This window comes from Dasypus novemcinctus, chromosome 3 (assembly GCF_030445035.2).
Source record: "Dasypus novemcinctus isolate mDasNov1 chromosome 3, mDasNov1.1.hap2, whole genome shotgun sequence".
In the NCBI taxonomy this organism is placed as follows: Eukaryota; Metazoa; Chordata; class Mammalia; order Cingulata; family Dasypodidae; genus Dasypus; species Dasypus novemcinctus.
In genome coordinates this window covers 32,512,894-32,532,379 of record NC_080675.1, presented here as the reverse complement: position 1 = coordinate 32,532,379, position 19,486 = coordinate 32,512,894, and the positions used below count along the sequence as shown (strand labels likewise).

Genomic DNA, 19,486 nt, shown 5'->3' with positions numbered 1-19,486 from the left:
TCATCACCCTGTACACAACACTCAGCTTTAATACTTATCAACATTTTTCCAATCTTATTTAGAAATCTTTAGGTCAGTGTTTCTAAGAGTGTCAGTAGGAACCTACTTTGATTGGAATTATCTGTAAATTTGTTTAAAATGCCTATTCCTGCCCCCTAGTGCCTGATTAGCTAATTCAGAAATCTCTTGCTGGCAGGTCCTGCCAGCTACATGCCTAACAAGATTCCGGGGTGGTTTTTTGGTACACTAAAGTCTGAGAGCTGCTGCCTTAGATAAATATATTGTATAAAACTGGACTTAACTATTCTCAGGGAGTGTCATAAGGGAAACTATTAGCCCAGCATCACTGAGAGCCATCTGGGCTTTCATGTGGAGGACTGAGAGGGGCAGCGAGCCTGCAGCTTGAACCCCATGGCCAGTTCATCCCTTTTCACTTCTGGGAAGCTGCAGCAATGTCTTAGTTTACAGAGCTGCTATGACAAATACCACACAGTGGGTTGGCTTGAACAACACGCATTTATTATCTCATGGTTTTGAAAGCTAGAAATCCAGAACTAAGGCATGGGCAAGGCCCTGCTTTGTCCTGTAGTCTGCTTTGGCTTGCTGCAGTCCTTGGTGCTTCCTTGACTTGCGTCTCTGCCTCTGTCACGTGTGATCTCTAGCTCTGTGCATCCACTTTTATGGTTTCCACTGACTTGTGGCTTCTTCCTGTGGCTTTCTCTGACCCACCCTGATTCAATTTGGCTACATCTTAATTTAAAACATCTTCAAAAGATCCTATTTACAAATGAGTTCACGTCCACAGAAATGCAGATTGAGATTAAGAATATGTCTTTTGTTGGGGTACATGAGTCAGTCTACAACACACACTAAATAACGCCCAGGACCTCAGTCACAGAAAATTGGTCTATAAATTGATCAGATTATTGTTGAAAGAAAGGAGGGCACTGTAGCTTCTCTGTCCATTTGAGTTTTGAGCTTCTCTTGACAATCTGCTCTTCAACTCAATGATTTTAAGTTTGAACTTTGTCCAAACGAGGCTATAAGATAGGGGGTCTTAACCTTTTTTGTTCCATGGACCCCTCTGCCAGTGAGGTGAAGTGAATACTTACTGTAATTTGTTTATTGCATGCATTCATAAGTGAAGGAAATGTTAGGTTTTAGTTAGAGCTCAGAGAAAATAAAGATAAGTTGATTTATTTCAATCCAAGGTTGTGGACCCCCTGAAATCTTTCCATGGGCCCCTTAGGGGTCTGTGGATCCCTGGTTAAGAACCTCTGCTATAAGAAGGCATTGTAGTGTCTGTAATTCTCTCACCCTGGGTTTGGGACTTAGTCTATAAATAGGAATCCATTAGAGAATGTGGCAAAGCTCCCTAGGATGGGAATTTCATATTCCTTCGATTATTGTATGAATCTCTACTTACTATGACAATGCCCCATGAACATTTGAATACATTTATATGCCTTATATGTATATCCAGGTAAACTTCCTCCTATATACCCCCCGTCTCTGACACCCTGCACCAATGATCCTCCCCTGCCACAGTTGTGACCCTTTTGTGACCCAAAACTTCTTCAGAAATGAAGCCAATAATACAATTAATAAGAAAATGAAATAATAACAATAGTTTTAAAAATAAATAAAATACAAAAAAATTTAAAATATAAAAATTGGGGCTAATAAAAATAATGAAAAAGTATTTTTAAAAAGTTCTGACATTTTCCCTTTTATCACTGAGAGATCTGTTGTCCTAAATGTACAGTAACATTGTCTTCCATTTGTTCTCCCGGTGTCTTACTTTTTAAAATGAGTTTATATGGGTAAGAGACTTCAGGGTGAGTTGGGAGGTCATTCCAGAGGTAATGCTTACACACATCTTAGCAGGATCTCTTTGACTGCCAAAGTAGACACTACCCCAAATAGCAGGGCTCCTGAGGACTCTGGAAACATCCAGACACTATAGTCAGGGTGGATAGCTTAGGAGTTTGGGGCCTTGCCAGTAGGCCCTACTTTGGAATTTATGCTCCACAGAGTGACAGAGTTGGATCAGTTTCCCTAGGTAGATGTATGTTCAAAAGACTAAAATCTTTTTTTTTTTTTAACATTTATTTATTTCTCCTCCTTTCTCCATTGCCTGTTCTCTGTGTCCATTTACTCTGCGTTCTTCTGTCTGCTTGTTTTCTCATTAGGTGGCTCCAGGAACCAATCCTGGGATCTTCTGGAGTGGGAGAGAGACAATCATTCTCTTGTGCCACCTCAGCTCCCTGGTCCGCCGTGTCTCTTATTGTCTCTCCTCTGTGTCTCTTTTTGTTGCATCATCTTGCTGCGCCAGCTATCTGCGTGGGCCAGCAGTCCTGTGCGAGGCAGCACTCTGCACAGGCAAGCACTCCGCTTGGGCCAGCTCACCACCCAGGGCAGCTTGCCTTTACCAGGAGGCCCTGGGTATTGAACTCTGGACCTCTCATATGGTAGATGGGAGCCCAGTTGCTTGAGCCATATCTGCTTCCTGAGTCTTAAATCTTTGGGCTTTCCACATGCCAGCTAGGCCCTGAATCTCAACAGAGTTGTAACACCTACTCACCAGTTCATTAGACTTACCCTGGACAACTAATAAGGAGGAAATGATGAACATCTATCATACCAAGGAACCAAGGTAGTCTACCACTGCAAGCGAGAGAGTTCCATCCATTGGCCCCATTGAATTGTAGCCCTTTCGCAGTTAGAGGTGGAGTGGACATCATCCTCCCAGAATCCTCAGGATTGGGGAATGAACTATGGACTAGAGTAGACTTACTGGTATTCTACTATAGACTTATTGTGATTCTAGCAGTGGAAGAAATATCACTGATGTGGAGGCAGTGGCCACTGGAGGTCCTGAGGGCAGGGAGAGGGAAAAACAGGTATAATATAGGAGCATTTTGGGGACTTGGGAATTGTCCTGAATGACATTGCAATGGCAGATACAGGCCATTATAAATCTTGCCATAACCTACAGATTTGGGTGGGAGAGAGTGTAAACTACAATGTAAACTTTAATCCAGACTTATTGGCAATGCTTTAAAATTTGTTAATCAATTGCAATGAATGTACCTCACTAAAAAAGGATGTTGTTAATGTGGGAAAATGTGAGAGGTGGAGGGAACAAGGCATATGGGAATCCCCTATATTTTTTATGTGACATTTGTATAATCTAAGTATCTTTAAAATTTTTTTAAATAAAATTAAACACACACACACAAAGAGGAATCCAGACAAAGCACTTGTGATATACTAATTTGCCCCATTTGCCCCTGTTGAAATCCCTCCCTAACTCACCCTCTCCATGCATGAGACTAGTAAGTTCTCATAAAGCTTGTCTTTTTTTTTTTTCAGGTCAGGAAGAAAGACTTCGGAAGAAATAGAAGAGTATGTTTCCAGTATTATTATTGTATCCTATGGTGACCTTTTCAGCAATGCATTCTTGTTGGTCATTGTTTGTTCAGCCTGTATTGAATACAGCATTCAAAAATAGTGTTAATCTGAACTTATGCATACTGACTCATTAATGCTGCTTCCTCAACTGAAGGTCTGGATGGACTCTGATATTGATGCCCATGTTCTATCCCTCACCTTGTGCTTTTTTTTTTTTTAAGATTTATTTTTTATTTATATCTCTTCCTCCCCCTGCCCCAGGTGTCTATTTTCTGTGTCAAATTTGCTGCATGTTCTTCTTTGTTTGCTTCTGTTGTTGTCAGCGGCATGGGAATCTGTGTTTCTTTTTGTTGCATCATCTTGTGTGTCAGCTCTCCGTGTGTGCAGCACCATTCCTGGACAGGCTGCACTTTCTTTCGCTCTGGGCGGCTCTCCTTACAGGACGCACTCCTTGCGCTTGGGGATCCCCTACGCGAGGGGCACCCCTGTGTGGCATGGCACTACTTGCACGCATCAGCACTGCGTGTGGGCGAGCTCCACACAAGTCAAAGAAGCCCAGGGTTTGAACCACAGACCTCCCATGTGGTAGACGGACGCCCTATCCATTGGGCCAAGTCCGCTTCCCACTTTGTGCTTTTTAGAATTGTTTGTCCAGGTATCAGAGTACTGACCCATGGGTTCTGCTTTATTGACATAGATGAGCATAAGCCCAACCTTCTCCTAAGGCTTATATCAAAAAGAAGGAAAGAAGGTGTGTAGATAAAAGTGGAGTGTAAAGGCAGGGCCAGCCAGTTTTACAACCAGGGTAGGGGCATTCATAGTCTGTGAATGCTGCCTTCAGGAGTTGTGCATTATCTGGCCTATGTGACCATGCATGGCAATCCCAGTGCCTAACTGGATTTGACCAAGTTAATGATGTAACAGGGTCCAGGGACATTTTTATCTAGGAGAAGGAATGGGTTGAATAAACATCCTGACAGTTCATTTCTGCACCTGAACTCTTTTTCTCATTTCCTTTCCTTTTTTGGGGGACAGTCACCGCCTCAGGCAGCAGAGCTCAGATGGATCAGATGACGGAGGAGGTAAGATGCCCTTGGAGAAGACAAAGAGCTTCTAGAGAGACCCAAAGCCCCCAGTGCATTTCCTGGGCTCCAATAAAGTAATGTTTGCTACTTTATTACTGAATATATTTGCAGTGGCCTCAACACAGCACATTTTTTATCTTGTCTTAGTTTGCCAGGGCTATTATGGCACACACTGGTTGCCTTAAACAATAGGAATTTATTGGATCACAGTTTTGGAGGCTAGAAGTCCAGAATCAAGGTGTTAGCAAGGCCATGCCTTCTCCAAAGTCTGTAGCATTCTGGTGATGTTTTCCTAACAATCTTCCATCACATAGGGATCTGTCTCTTTCTGTCTCCTCTCCTGGGTCCTGTTTCTGTGTCCAGTTTACCTTTGCTTAGAAGGACTTCGGCCGTATTGGATTAAGGCCCACCGTCATTCAGTTTGGGCACACCTTAACTAATAACATCTTCAAAAGTCCTCTTTAAATTGGGTTCACACCCACAGAACCAGGGATTAGGATGTGAACATGTCTTTGTGGGAGATATGATTCAATCTACCACCCATCTCCTTGCCTTGCTAAGTATCCTTAACTCTGCCTAATGTACCCCTGGGGTACTCTACCGCCTCCTCTTCACTCTGGCCTTTGAAACTCAACAGATGTCTTCCCTTTCCCTCCCACTCCCTGTCTAATTAAATGTTCTTCTCCCTGGGCAGACCTCCATTGTAACAACTAATATTGATTGGGTTTTTATTACATGCCAGGCATTATTCTATCAGTTGATATACATTAAAGTGTTTAAACCTCTCAAGATCAATGATGTAGGTGCTATTTTTTATCCCCATTTTACAGTTGGGGAAACTAGGCATAGAGAGGTTAAGTAAGTTACTTAAGGTCACAGACTTACTTAGTGACTAGAGCCAGCTTTTGAGTACAGTTAGGAGGCATCACCCTTTATTTCTTTGTTGGCTTGATTGTTTTTCTCTCCAGGCTGTAAGGTCCTCGTTGACAGACATGGTATATTAGTTACCTTTGCTTCTCCAGTCCTGACAAACAGTAGCCAGTTAATGACTGACGGTATGAACGAAGTTGGAGACAGCACTAAACCAGCCAGCGCCTGTAGCACAGCTGAAGCCTATATTCAAAACTCGAGGATAAGGGAAGTTTGCATGTACCCTTTAAAATAAACCTACTAGAGGGGAGCATATGTTTGGAGTCCAAATTACTGAAGCCTTTTTTTTTTAACCCACGTGTTTACCATTTTCATACTCTTTATTCCTTCATATAGATTCCAGTTTCCATCTGCTGTCATTTTCCTTCAGCCTGAGGAATTCATTTAACATTTTTTGTAGAGCTGGTCCTCTAGCAACGGATTCTGTCAGCCTTGTTTGAAAATGTTTTGATTTTGCCTTCATTTTTGAACAGTATTTTCACCAGAGGTAGAATTTTATGTTGATCTTTTTTTTTTCTTTTAGTACTTTAAATATGTTATTTCATTGTCTTCTGGATTGTATTGGTTCTGATGAGAAGTCATCAAAAATTCTTATCTTTGTTGCCCTGTATGTAATGTGTCTTTTTCCCCACTGTGACTTCTTTTAGGACTTTTTCCTTCACCTGCTGTTTTCAGCAATTTGGTTATAATGTGCCTTGGTGTGGTTTTTCTTTTGTTTATTCTGTTAATGTGTTGAACTTCCTGTGCCTGTGGATTTAAGGTTCTCATCAGATTCGGAAAATTTCAGCCATTATATCTTCAGATCGTTTTCTTCTCTTTCACTCCTTATGGGACTTCGATTACAAGTATGTATGTTATATCATTTTATGATAAGTCATTGAGGCTCATCGAGACTAATTTTTTCAGTTTATTTTTTTCCTCTGTACTTCAGTTTGGATAGTTTCTATTGCTCTGTCTTCAGGGTAATTGAACTTTTCTTCTGCAATGTCTAATCTACTGTTAAACCCACCCAGTGAATTTTTTATTTTGGATATTATATTTCTTAGCTCTAGGAGCTCCATTTGGTTATATTTTATGTCTCTCATTCATCTCCTCATTTTGTTCATGCTCACCTTTATCCTTGGACATATTTGTAGTATAGCTGGCTTAAAACCTTATTTTCTAATTCCATCATCTCTGTCTTTTCTGAGTTTGTTTCTATTGACCAAGTGTTGTTCTCATTACAAGTCATATTTTTCTGCTTTTCACATGCCTAGTGATTTTTACTAGATTCTGGATATTGTGAATGTCATGCTGTAGAGTGTCTGGATCTTGTTTTCTTCATTTAAAAATGGATATATTTGTTTTGGAAAGTAATTTATTGTTGGTCAACATAATCATTTTTAAAATTGTTTTTAAGCTATATTAAGGCAGGTCTAAGATTAGTTTAGCCCTACTACTAAAGTGTCTTTCCTCAGTGCCTGGTTCTAACAAGGTCTCTCCATTCTGGCTGGGTAGAGCTAAACCTTTTCTAGTTTTATATAAGCTCTGGGAATTGTTTAGCTTACACTTCCCTGGTAGTAGTTGCCCAGCCTCATGAAATTTCATCCTTCACATGCACAACTTTGTATTCAGTCCATATAGATTTCTGAAGCTCTTCCTCAACATAGCTCCCTTCTAGACTGTATTTCTCAAATACCAGCCCCCTTAACCTCCCTAAACTTTGATCTCTATCCCCTCAACTCATTGAGTTCTCTAAGTTTCTTGAGGTTCCCCCTCCCTATGCCAGAATCCAGGAAGTCCCTCTGTGCAGAAAACCAGGGTGATCCTAGGGCTTCCCATCTCTGACAGAGCACGTCTCTTGCTGCTTATTTTCCAATGTCTAAGAACAGTCGTTACATATTTATTTTCCAGTTTTCTAATTGGTTACAAAAGGACGACATGTCTAATACCATTCACTCTCATGGATAGAAGTGGAGTACCACAGCCTTCTTTTTAGCACCTTTTGTATATGACTACAAAGTGAAGGATAGAAAAAAATCGAAGCAGAAGGAACATTACCGAACTCATTCTATGATGCCAACATTACGCTAGTACCAAAGCCAAACAAAGACACCACAAGAAAGGAAAATTACAGACCAATTTCTCTAATGAACCTTGATGCAAAAATACTTAACAAAATACTTGCTAATCATATTCACCAATACATTAAACGAATTATACACCACGACCGTGTGGGATTCATTCCAGGTATGCAAAGATGGTTCAACATAAGAAAATCAATGTAATACACCACATTAAACAGATTGAAGGGAAAAAATCACATGATTATAGATGTAGAAAAAGCATTTGACAAAATACAGCACTGTTTCTTGATAAAAACACTCCAAAAGATTGGAATACAAGGAAATTTTTTGAACATGATGAAGAGTATATATGAAAAACCCACAGCCAACATCGTTTACAATGGTGAAATCCTAAAATCCTTCCCTCTAAGATCAGGAACAAGACAAGGATGCCCACTCTCTCCCCTTCTATTTAACTTTGTCTTAGAAGTACTTGCTCGAGCACTGAGGCAAAAACCAGATATAAAAGGCATTCAGATTGGAAAGGAAGAAGTCAAAATTTCATTATTTGCATATGACATGATCCTATACATAGAAAACCCTGAGAGGTCTACAACAAAGCTTCTAGAACTCATAAATGAGTTTAGTAAAGTCGCAGGTTATAAGATCAATGCGCAAAAATCAGTAGCTTTTCTGTACACCAATAATGAGCAAGTTCAGGAGGAAATCAAGAAACAAATACCATTTACAATATTAAATAAAAAAATCAAATACTTAGGAATAAATTTAACTAAAGAGGTAAAGAACTTATACACAGAGAATGACACAAGACTGTTCAAGGAAATCAAAGAAGACCTAAATAAATGGAAGAATATTCCCTGTTCATGGATAGGAAGACTAAATATTATTAAGATGTCTATCCTACCAAAACTGATCTACACATTCAATGCAATCCCAATAAAAATCAACACAGCCTTTTTTAAGGAACTAGAAAAACTAACTAAGAAATTTATTTGGAAAGGAAAGAGGCCCCGAATAGCCAAAGACATTGAAAAAGAAAAATGAAATTGGAGGAATCACACCACCTGACTTCAAAACATACTACAAAGCTACAGTAGTGAAAACAGCATGGTATTGGCATAAGGAGAGACGCACAGACCAATGGAATCAAATTGAAAGTTCTGATATAGAACCTCATATATATAGCCATATAATATTCGATAAAGCCACCAAACCCTCTCAACTGGGAGAGAATGGCCTATTCAACAATAGGAGAACTGGATATCCATATGAAAAAGAATAAAAGAGGATCACCATCTCACACCTTATACAAAGATCAACTCAAGATGGATCAAAGACCTAAATATAAGAACCAAGACCATAAAGACTTTGGAAAGCAGTGTAGGGAAACATCTACAAGACCTTGTAATAGGAAATGGCTTCATGAACTTCACACCAAAAGCACGAGCAGCAAAAGAACAAATAGATAAATGGGACTTCCTCAAAATTAAAGCCTTCTGCACCTCAAAGGAGTTTGTCAAGAAAGTAAAAAGGGAGCCTACACAATGGGAGAAAATATTTGGCAACCATATATCCGATAAGAGACTTATAACTCGCATATATAAAGACCTCCTATATCTTGGAAATAAAAAGATAAACAACCCATTTAAAAAATGGGAAAAAGATTTAAACAGACACTTCTCCAAAGAATACAAATGGCTAAAAAGCACATGAAAAAAATGCTCCAAATCTCTAGCTATCAGGGTAATGCAAATCAAAACTACAATGAGATACCATCTTACTCCCATAAGATTGGCAGCTATGAAAAAAACAGAATACAAATGCTGGAGAGGATGTGGAGAAATGGGAACACTCATCCACTGCTGGTGGGAATGCAGAAGGATCCAACCACTCTGGAGGACAGTTTGGCAGTTTCTCAAAAAACTAACCATAGATTTGTCATATGACCAGCAATTCCACTGCTGGGTATATACCCAGCAGAACTGAAAACAAGGGCACAAACCGATATATGCACACCAATGTTCATAGCAACATTGTTCACTATCGCCAAAAGTTGGAATCAACCCAAATGCCCATCAACAGATGAATGGATCAGTAAAATGTGGTATATACATACAATGGAATACTACTCGGCTTTAAGAACAAATACACTACAAACACATGTGATAACATGGATGAATCTTGAGAACCTTATGTTGAGTGAAGCAACCCAGGCATTGAAGGACAAATACTACATGACCGCAATGATATGAAATAAGTAAACCAAGCTGCCTCAGAGAGTTAGAGACTGGATGATAGGCTTACAGGAAATCGGGGGTTAGAGGAAGGATATAAGCTGACATCTACATGGGTGAAATCTATGATAAGCTGGAGGTAAGTACGTGTACAAGGAAGGGATAAAATGGGGGCATAGGGTTACCTTTGGGTGGGGCTCTGTGGGTTTGACGGGGGCTAGGGGTGGGCAGATGGGTAATATTGCCCAAGAAATTGGGGGAAGGGTGGGGCAGCATACGAACATAGGAGATTGTCAGATGTTCGTTGAGAATATAATGCTGAGAAAACCTTTTCAAAATATAATGAGGAAAGTTACCTGTTTAAGATACTTAAAGGGGATAATCTGATGTAGGACAGACTCCTAGGGAATATGTGAATGCTCATTTTGCCAGAGTGGGTTATATCATTGGTAGAGACCCATATAATGAGAGTGAAGGTATACCCACATCCTGGGGAGGACTGATGCCATCCAATAGAGGGAACTGTATCTCTCAAGAGAAATGGTGGCTCCCAGGGCATTAGGGCAGTTGAGCATGTCAAGCCCTCAACCCTGTTGCAAGTAGCTCTGAACATGGCTCTCAAGAAATGAAGATTGACTGTCACTGTGGGCCCTAAGGGGAGGGGGAAATAGGTATTGAATAGATGGAACCAACGTAACTGTGAGGGCAATAGAAGTGTTTCACAAGAGTACGCAAGGATGGATATAAAACATGTAATATTACACCAAAAAGATATAGGGGCCAACAGACTAATAATGTAAATCATAATTAAAACATAGGATAACTAAAAATTTAGAAAATTGTATAGCCTAAAGTATAAACCACAATATAAACACAAATGTTACCTTGTTTGAAAGCTATTGTCTCAATATCTGTACATCAGTTTCAGTAAATATGGTATGAATATGTTAAAAGATTATTGCTGTGGAAGGGAAAAGCTTTTATATTGGATATGTGGGAGTACTGTATATTGTATATATGAATTGCTGTGATCTAAAACTCTTGTGAAGATAAGCTTAATAATTAGAAAAAAAGAAAAGAAAAAGATAGGATGTAGAATTTCTCCAAATTCATATGTATTCTATATCTAACCTTTAAACTCATCGCTATATTCCATTTTACTATTAACAGAACCTGGCATTATATTGGGCTTCACTTTTCAGGAAGTTTTGGATCACGGAGTGGTTAAACAATGGCAGCGGAGGAATACTGGTGTGGGATGTTATTGACAGGGGACATATGGTTGACAGGGAGTTATACAGGGCATGTGTCTGGGGTGCATGGAAATGTTTGGATATATTCATAGTGGAAACAATTAAAAACAACAGCTGGGGGGGGTGCTGGGTTCCTGGCCAGGAGGGCTCTGTCGCGGTCCCTAGGGGAGCAGCGGCAGTCCCCCGGGTGCAACGGCAAGGACGAGGAAGGAATGAGGGTCTAACAGTGAGCCACTGATACTAATGACTATGCTTGTGAGCCTGTGCACTTGAAATAAGAACAAGGCCTAGAGCAGCAGTGTGCCTAAGAGTTCCTTCCTGAGAGCCTCTGTGTTGCTCAAATGTGGCCAGTCTCGAACCAAACTCAGCATGTAAATGCACTGCCTTCCCCCCAGCGTGGGACATGACTCCCAGGGATGAGCCTCCCTGGTGCTGAGGGATCATTACCAAGTACTAGCTGATGATGTAACTAGAAAATGAACTTGAATAAAAGGTTCAACTTGGACCAGCAGAATATCCCTGTCTACATATAATAACAGGAGTTAAAAATGCTTTTTGACCTAAAGGGGGAAATGGAAAGGACAAATGAGTTTATATGGCTATGAGTCTCTAAAAAAGAGTCTGGAGGTTATCAGAGGGGTTGCCCTTATGAACACCTGAGCAGAGTCTCAGAGACAGATAAAGAAGATACAACCCCAGGTATTGGTTCTTCTGAGGACTACAGAGACCCACAGGTTTTATGGTCATGGCAGATGGAGTTCACAGCCATGTCAGTTGGCCCTTCTTTGGAGTTGGTGTTTCTGCATGATGGAGCTGGACTCAGATGTGATCTCTTCACAAGCCTCTCCTGTTACTTTACCAGAATTGTAGTTGGTGCTGGGGTTTAAGATATATCTAGGGGATCTGAATTCTGGACTGACCATATGATAGCCAGGCCCTGAGCCTCAACAGACTTCAGCTCCTACACTTGGGTTTATTGGGTTTACCCCACTCAGCTAACATGGAGTTGAAGAATGTCAACCACCATACCATGGAGCCAAGAGTGCCTACAACTGAAGGCAGGAGGATTGCATCCAGCATCCATGTGGAATCTAAGCCCCCTCTTGACATAGATGTGGAATGGACACAACCAATCCAAGGTCCACAGGATGGAGAAATAGAGTAAGGATTAGGGTGGACTTACTGATATTCTATTCATGAACTATTGTGGTTAGTAATCAAAGAAAGTGTGGCATTGGTGTGGATAAAGTGGCCAAGGTGGCTGCTGGTTGCGGGGAATGGGAGGAAGAGATGAGATGCGGAGGCGTTTTCGGGACTTGGAGTTGTCCTAGGTGGTGCTGCAGGGACAATTACCGGACATTGTATATCCTCCCATGGCCCACTAGATGGAACGTGGGAAAGTGTAGGCTATGATGTGGACCATTGACCATGAGGTGCAGCGATGCTCAGAGATGTATTCACCAAATGCAATGGATGTGTCATGATGATGGGGGAGAGTTGCTTTGGGGGGAGTGGTGGGGTGGGAGGGGTGAGGGGGGGTGCGTGGGGACCTCATATTTTTTTAATGTAATATTTTTTAAAAATGAATTAATAAAAAATAAAATAAAATAAAAGTGAAGGATAGAATCAACACTATAAAAGTTGGATAATTACCCATTCCTATCTACCTCACAAGGTTGGAATGAGGGTTAAATAGTACATTGTGAAATATTCTGGCATGTTACGATACATGTTTGCAGGCATCCTGCAAATCAGAATCCAGAGTTGGAGCCTAGAAATTTGCATTAACTTAAGCTCCCCCAGATGAATATTTTGCATGCTAAAGTTTGACAGTCCTTCTGTAGTGCAGAACTGAGGACTGAAGATGAAGGGAGTCATGTAAAAATTACTTCTGCCTCATCTAATTGCAAAGTTCTTTAAGAAGGGTAGTCACTTGAAGTCAGGAATTCCGTCTACACCCTCAGATTTAGGAAGAGCTTCTAAGCATATTGTCATAATCCTTCAGCATTTTTCTTTGCTTTTCTAGAATCCCTTATTGACAGGCTCGTCTCCTTTTGCCAGATCTTTCTCCTCAGCTCCACTCACTAAACTTCTTTCAGCTGTAAAACTTCTCCATCCACTAATTCCAGTGTCCCTATGAAAGTATACTGCACTGCTGTTCCCAAAGTCTGTTTTCCTGCTGTAGCTAGGATGTCCTCTGCCAGTGCTAAATTGACAGCTGTGGAGGCTCAGTGACGCATGGCTCCTGTCCCTACTTTTGTCCTGCCTGTCCTCACAGATTGTCTGTTGCTCCCGCCTTTGGTTGCATAGGACAGCAGGGTGGCCATCACAGAAGCAGGGTCCCTGCCAGACGTTAACAAAGCCGCTAGGGAGTTAAGGAGGCAGTGTGCATGGAAAATATAATGGCTAATAACTCTGAGGTACTTGTTGGCAGAGGAGTGACGATTCAGGAGTCTCAGGTTTGAACTGGGGCAAGGGAGAGTGGACATGAAAGTAAGCAATTTGTAGCGTGAGGATCTAGCCAGTCTTGAATGGCACTAGGAGTGCGTGTACAGCAAATCATTTCCTGCAGTGTGTCTTTTTTGCTCAGCTTCAGTCCCCAGCTGCTTGTATATTTGTTCAAAGACCCAAGAAACTTGTGTTTTAAGAGAACATTATATTCAGGGAAAAAGCCTTTAGAGCTCTTTGGCAGAAACTTCCAAATGGAAACACTCAGAAAACAATTAAATTCTTGATCTACATAAGGTTCACTCAACTGGTATTCTCTAGGCTTCTCCCCTCCCTACTTTGAACATCTTTCCAGCTCCTTTCAAAGGATTTCCGAAATCCGACTTTCTCCTCATTTTTCATTGTGTGAAAATGCTACATTTCAAGGAGTATCTGTTAGAGCAAAATCTTCTGAACACTAAAGTGTACACACGCTATTAATGCATATTATTAGAACCTTGTGCTGGCTTCCATCATCTCTTTAGAATCAGACTGTTGCAGCTTGAAGAAACTCTGTAGGCCATCTTATAAACCTGTCATCTGACATGTTAGAGATTAATACGAAGGATTGCAGAGCTGAAGAAGGAACTCTGCTTTCAACTCCCAAGTCCACCAGCATGCCATCACTGTTTACTTTCAAATAGTTACCATGTGCCACTTACTAAGCCTAGTGTTATATATGTTTTCTAATATAATTGTCAAACCAATGTATGGAAAAGTTTTAAACAAGTTTATTTTTTTTTTATTTTTATTTTTTAAACAAGTTTATTGAAGTATAATTCCTTACAATAAAGCACATCCAATTAAAATGTACAATTTGAGTTCTGACAGATATATATACCCCATTGTATTAGTTAGGGTTCTCTAAGGAAACAGAACTGACAGGAGGTATCTGTAAATATTATGAGATTTTATAAGATTGTCTCACATAACTATGGAGATTCATGAGCCCAAATTCTGTAAGGCAGGCTGCAAGCTGGGGACTCCAATGAAGGCTTTCGATGAGTTCTCCAGGAGAAGCTGGCTGGCTGAAGAGAGATGGAAATTCTTCTGACTGCCATAATCATCACTTTTCCTTTCAAAGCCTTCAACCAATTGGAGGAGACATCTCTCATTGCTAAAGGCAGTCTCCTCAGTTGATTGTAGATGTAATCAGCCATAGATGCAGTCAACTTACTGATGATTTACGTCCACAAAATGTTCTTGTACAATTATTCCAGTGCCTGCTTGACCAAACAACTGGGCACCATTACCTGGCCAAATTGACACATTAACCTAACCATTATATTCCACCACTTGTTAACTTGGCAGCCATACACATCACCTCAAACCATTATTTAATCTCTAAATAAAAACAATAACGGATTTTTTTTTCACTTAACAATACTCAACTGTCTAGTGTACAACTAGAAACACACTAAATCCCTCCAGAATAGGATGCAAATCCTTGGGTAATATTCATTCTTATACCTGGCATCTTATAACTTAAATATTATGACATAAAACTAATATAATTTGTCATATGATAAAGGGATAAGACAGGTAAGAAAATATTCGTTTTATATACATACACAGACATACTCATAACAAAACAGGGAAGAAATATTCATAGTTAGAGGTTTATCTGACAAAGACTCAGGAAAATTTAGGATTTCAGTGTCTCTGCTGCCGTCATTATCAACCCATATGTCCCATTCCAGTTTTCAGGATCCCATTCTTTTCCAATTAGTGCCCTCACTTTACCAGAAGATAGCCTGCAAAGTTGAGAATTTAGTTTCCATTGTAACTCTGCAACTCACACAATGAGACTGTGGGTCTGATCTGTGGCTACACGAGTAATATTTTATTTCAGGGCACACATAGAAACTTTCACATCTTTCATTCAATGTTGAAGTTGCAAATTTGAAGCTTTCAGCTCATCCCTATTTATTATAACTGTATCCAGCATATTTAGTTACAATCAGCCTACTGATATCGTTATACCTGTTAACTCCACAAAGCTCTGTAAAGGTGTAAAAAAAAAAAAAAAAAAACACTCTTACCCAGAGCCTTGCCTCTTACAAGTATTTGAGTAGCCATATCCAGTTGTGGTATTTTGCATATCTCTATTGCCACCTCATGCCATGGGCTATCAGTGGCCTCTTGATTTTTGGAAATAGAGTCACTAGTGCCTTTGAATCTAATCAGAGTAGAGAACAAGTTGCAAAAACCCCAGAACCATTTCAGAAATCCCTTTTTTAAGATTCTTTTTCTCAAGAACCACCCACTCTTGGTACCAAGCTGTATTAGGGTTCTCTAGGGAAACAACCGACAGGAGGTATTAGTAAATAATATGAGATTTTATAAGATTATCTCACACAACTGTGGGGGTGCACAAGTCCAAATTCCGTAGGGCAGGCTGCAAGCTGGGAACGCTAATGAAGGTTTTAAATGAGTTCTCCAGGAGAAGCTGGCTGGCTGAAGAAGAGCTGGAGAGTCTTTCTTCTGACTGCTGAAATCATCACTTCTCCTTTTAAGGACTTCAGTGATTGAATGAGACATCACTCATTGCTGAAGGCAGTCTCCTCAGTTGATTGTAGATGTAGTCAACTATAGAGGAAGTCAGCTTACTGATGATTTAAGTCCATGAAATGTCCTCACAGTAACAATTAGGCCTGTGCTTGCTTGGCCAAACAGCTGGACACCATTACCTGCCAAGTTGACTCTGGAGCCTGTCACACCTGTCACACCCATGAAACCACCGCCACAGTCAAGATACAGTACATTTCCATCACTCCCAACAGTTCCCTCTTGCTGTGCCCCTTTGCAGTCTATCACTCCTTTGCCCCCAGCCCAAGACAACTACTGGTCTGCCTTTTGTCAATATAGATTACTTTGCATTTTCTAGGATTTTATACAAATGGAATCATCTATTGTATCTGGCTTTTTTTCAGTCAGTGTAAATGCTTTAGAAATTAATTCAGGTTGTTGGGTGTATCATTAGCTTGCTTATTTTTATTGCTGAGTAGTATTCTGTTGTATAGACATACCACATTTTTGTTAATCATTCATAGATTGTTGATAGATATTTAGATTGTTCATTGTTCCCATTTGAAAGACTTGCAGACTAAGGCAAATAAAGGTAACCTTTCCCAAGGCCACACAACTAACAATTGGCAATACCTCAATTTGAATACAGATCTTGACCCCAGAGTTAATGCTCAGCCTCTGGACTGTGATAGTGTGACCCTCAGATATTTGATTTCTCCTTCCACAGGTAAGTTGGATTAATGTCAGCTCCCAGGTTTGTGATATAGAGTACCTAGCATGTATTCCAGGACGCTTAATAAAATTTCATTAAGGAAGGAAGAAGAGAGAGATCTATTTTCAGAGAAACCTCTTAGTATTTTTTTCCTGTTCATAAACTCGGAATGTGAAATGTGTGATTTGGTTTTTATTTTGACTCTAGAGGTTTGAAGCATAAAACCTTTTCTGTCAGAGAGTATACTTGATTTTACCTTCTAGGAGGAATGCCTCTTCCCCAGCATAAATCTGGTTTCCACATGGTTATGCTTGAGTCCTTTAATGGAAAATCAGTTCATATGTTACACTTCACACTCGACTAAGTCCATTTCATTGTATGTGAATGTTTAGAATCCATTATACAGTAAGAATCATGTGTTGCTTATAACTAGTTTCTAGAATTATCTTTGCTCAGAGAATTACTTGGTTGGCTGGTGAAGGCTGCTCCTTTGAACTTAGAATAACCAGTGAATGGGGTGAATCCATGAATGATTCCCCTGAATCATCCGTGTACACTCATTCAACAATGGCATTGAGTAGATCTTTGGGCATCTGTAAGGAAACCTACTAGTTCTCTTAATAAAATCACATCCAGATTCTTTGTAGTCATCAGTACAAGGGTTATCACATGGAAAGGTGCTGAACCTTACACTTGGTGGCTCCTGGGTGATTGGTGAGTATCCCCAAAGGAGAAGATGAATCTGAGAATAGAAATAAGGATCTGAGGTTCAGGGTCCCCCTCCAGGTAGGTATTTTCCTCTACCACCAGTCTTAGAGCTAGATTTTATTGAAGAAAGTACCTCCTGTGGTCAGTATTTCTGCAGATACTAGAGATACAGTCCTTGCCCTCCAGGAGCTCCTGATCTAGGAAGAGAGTGCCGCCTTTTCTTTCCCTCCCTGTCTTTCATAGTAACTTTCAGGATCCATGTCTTTTTAGATTCGTTTCTCAGCATTCCGCCTCCTTCACCTCATTTTTGGTACATGTTGCTTGTTCTTTCCCTGTGAAGATGCATGATCTCTCCCAGGTCCTTTATGCCTATAGAGGAAAGAGAAGCAGTTCCTCCCCTTCGTCTATGCCTCAGGCTGCCAAGGAATGAAAAGTAGAAGAATAAAGGAGCTGTTGAGATGAAGTATGTTTTCAGAATGAGAAATGGAGCGTGAATGATAATTGAGGTTTCAGGATCTGTTGGTTAGCCAGAATGTACTGTGTGGACTCTTTGCAGCACCATGGCAGGCTGCAAGTGCAAATTTAGGCAGGTCATGGAAACACATGTAACAGCTTAAGTATAAGACAAAGAATGATAGGACCTTTGGTGAAATCAGAGCAGAGATGGCATAGCCTGAAAGCTTTCCAATTCATATATATATATGAATATACATATATGTTAAAAAGATGGAAAGAACTTTTAAAAACACTGTAAACAGAACAAAACATCTCTGCAATTTGGATAAAGCCTTTGGGAAGCTATTTGCAAATCCTTAATAAGATTGCATGGAGCTCTGCTCTAAAGAAATACAGAGCTTTATTGGGGAGACCAAACATAAAAGATGAAAAGCACCACAAGAGTTAAATAGCAAAGACAATGATATAATGGATGGAAAAGGCAGAAATTAGCTGTTGCTGTGTTGTGGTCTAAGTTATTAAAGACCATGAATTCAAAAGAGGAAGTGTTCCCTGTGGGCTAGGAGCACTTTAGGAAGAAGGAACAATTTGTGCTGGGGCCTGAAGGACAGATAGAATTTAGAGAGAGCGGAATGTGAAAGAGCCTTCCAAGGTAAGATCCCTGGCATAGGCAGGGAATCCACATGGAGATGAATAAGGAATTCACAAGAGCCAGGAGAGGAGCTAGTTCTGCAGAGCTAAGTCCTGATTCTGGTCCATTCTCAGCTTCAGATATTCATCTTCCTTCTGTAAACTTCTCTTTATTGTAGTTACTAAGATTGCTAGTCATCTAAATTGCTGATTCTAGGAAGAATCTCTCACAATGGCAACTGATGCAATGCTTCAGGGAAGTTGGGGTTCATGATTGTGGAGAAGAGCTGCAGAATGATAGACAGCCAGAGCCCAAAAGCGATCTTAGGGTTCCCAAATCGTAGAACAACAAAATCAGCCTACCCTGCCTAGACCGCCATCTTTCAGTGCCATCATTATCCCTCCTCCTTCTGAGAATCACGTTTCTTGCCTGCCTAAAGCCTTTGGACTTCTGTCTTGGTTTTATGTCATGTCTGGATCTGGAATAGGCTCAAACTCAGGTTCTACAAATGATGTAGGGCAAGTCATTCATTCACTTAATACACATTTGTTTTATACCTAGAGATGTGATGCATGGGACTGAGCACTGGGTAGCCAATGGTGAATAAAATATTCATAGTCTTTGCCCTCAGAGCTGACAGTCTAGTTGTAGAAATAGGGATTAAACAAATTGTCAAATAAGTAAGGGCAAATTGAGATTGAGTCCACTGAAGGAAGAGTGCAGGTTGCTGTGAAAGGGAGTAAATTGGGGACCTGATTTGAATTGGGTGATGAGGAAGGCTACTCTGAAGGAGTGACTTTTAAACTTCAGCTTGAAGGAAGAGTAGGAGTTACCAGAAGAAGGGATTGAGGATGAGAGTGGAAGTGTTAAGGGTGCGCGTGGGAGCTCTCCTGGTCCTGGTAGAGGAGACATCAAGTTCAAAGACATCGTCTCTCTCAACCCTCTCTGAAGCATTTCCAGGCCTGCATAGTCTCTTCCAAC

General features: G+C 40.4%; 1 protein-coding gene across 3 annotated transcripts in view; it reads left to right on the top strand.

Annotated features, from left to right (window-relative positions):
* IFT43 (intraflagellar transport 43) overlaps positions 1 to 19,486 on the top strand; it is a 130,451-nt gene that overhangs the window by 89,336 nt on the left and 21,629 nt on the right. For all 3 annotated transcript variants that reach the window (XM_058293059.2, XM_071213788.1, XM_058293057.2), the window contains exons 4-5: positions 3,376 to 3,408; positions 4,450 to 4,496. In XM_058293059.2, the coding sequence (XP_058149042.1) occupies positions 3,376 to 3,408; positions 4,450 to 4,496 (80 nt within the window). The remainder of the gene's footprint in view (positions 1 to 3,375; positions 3,409 to 4,449; positions 4,497 to 19,486) is intronic.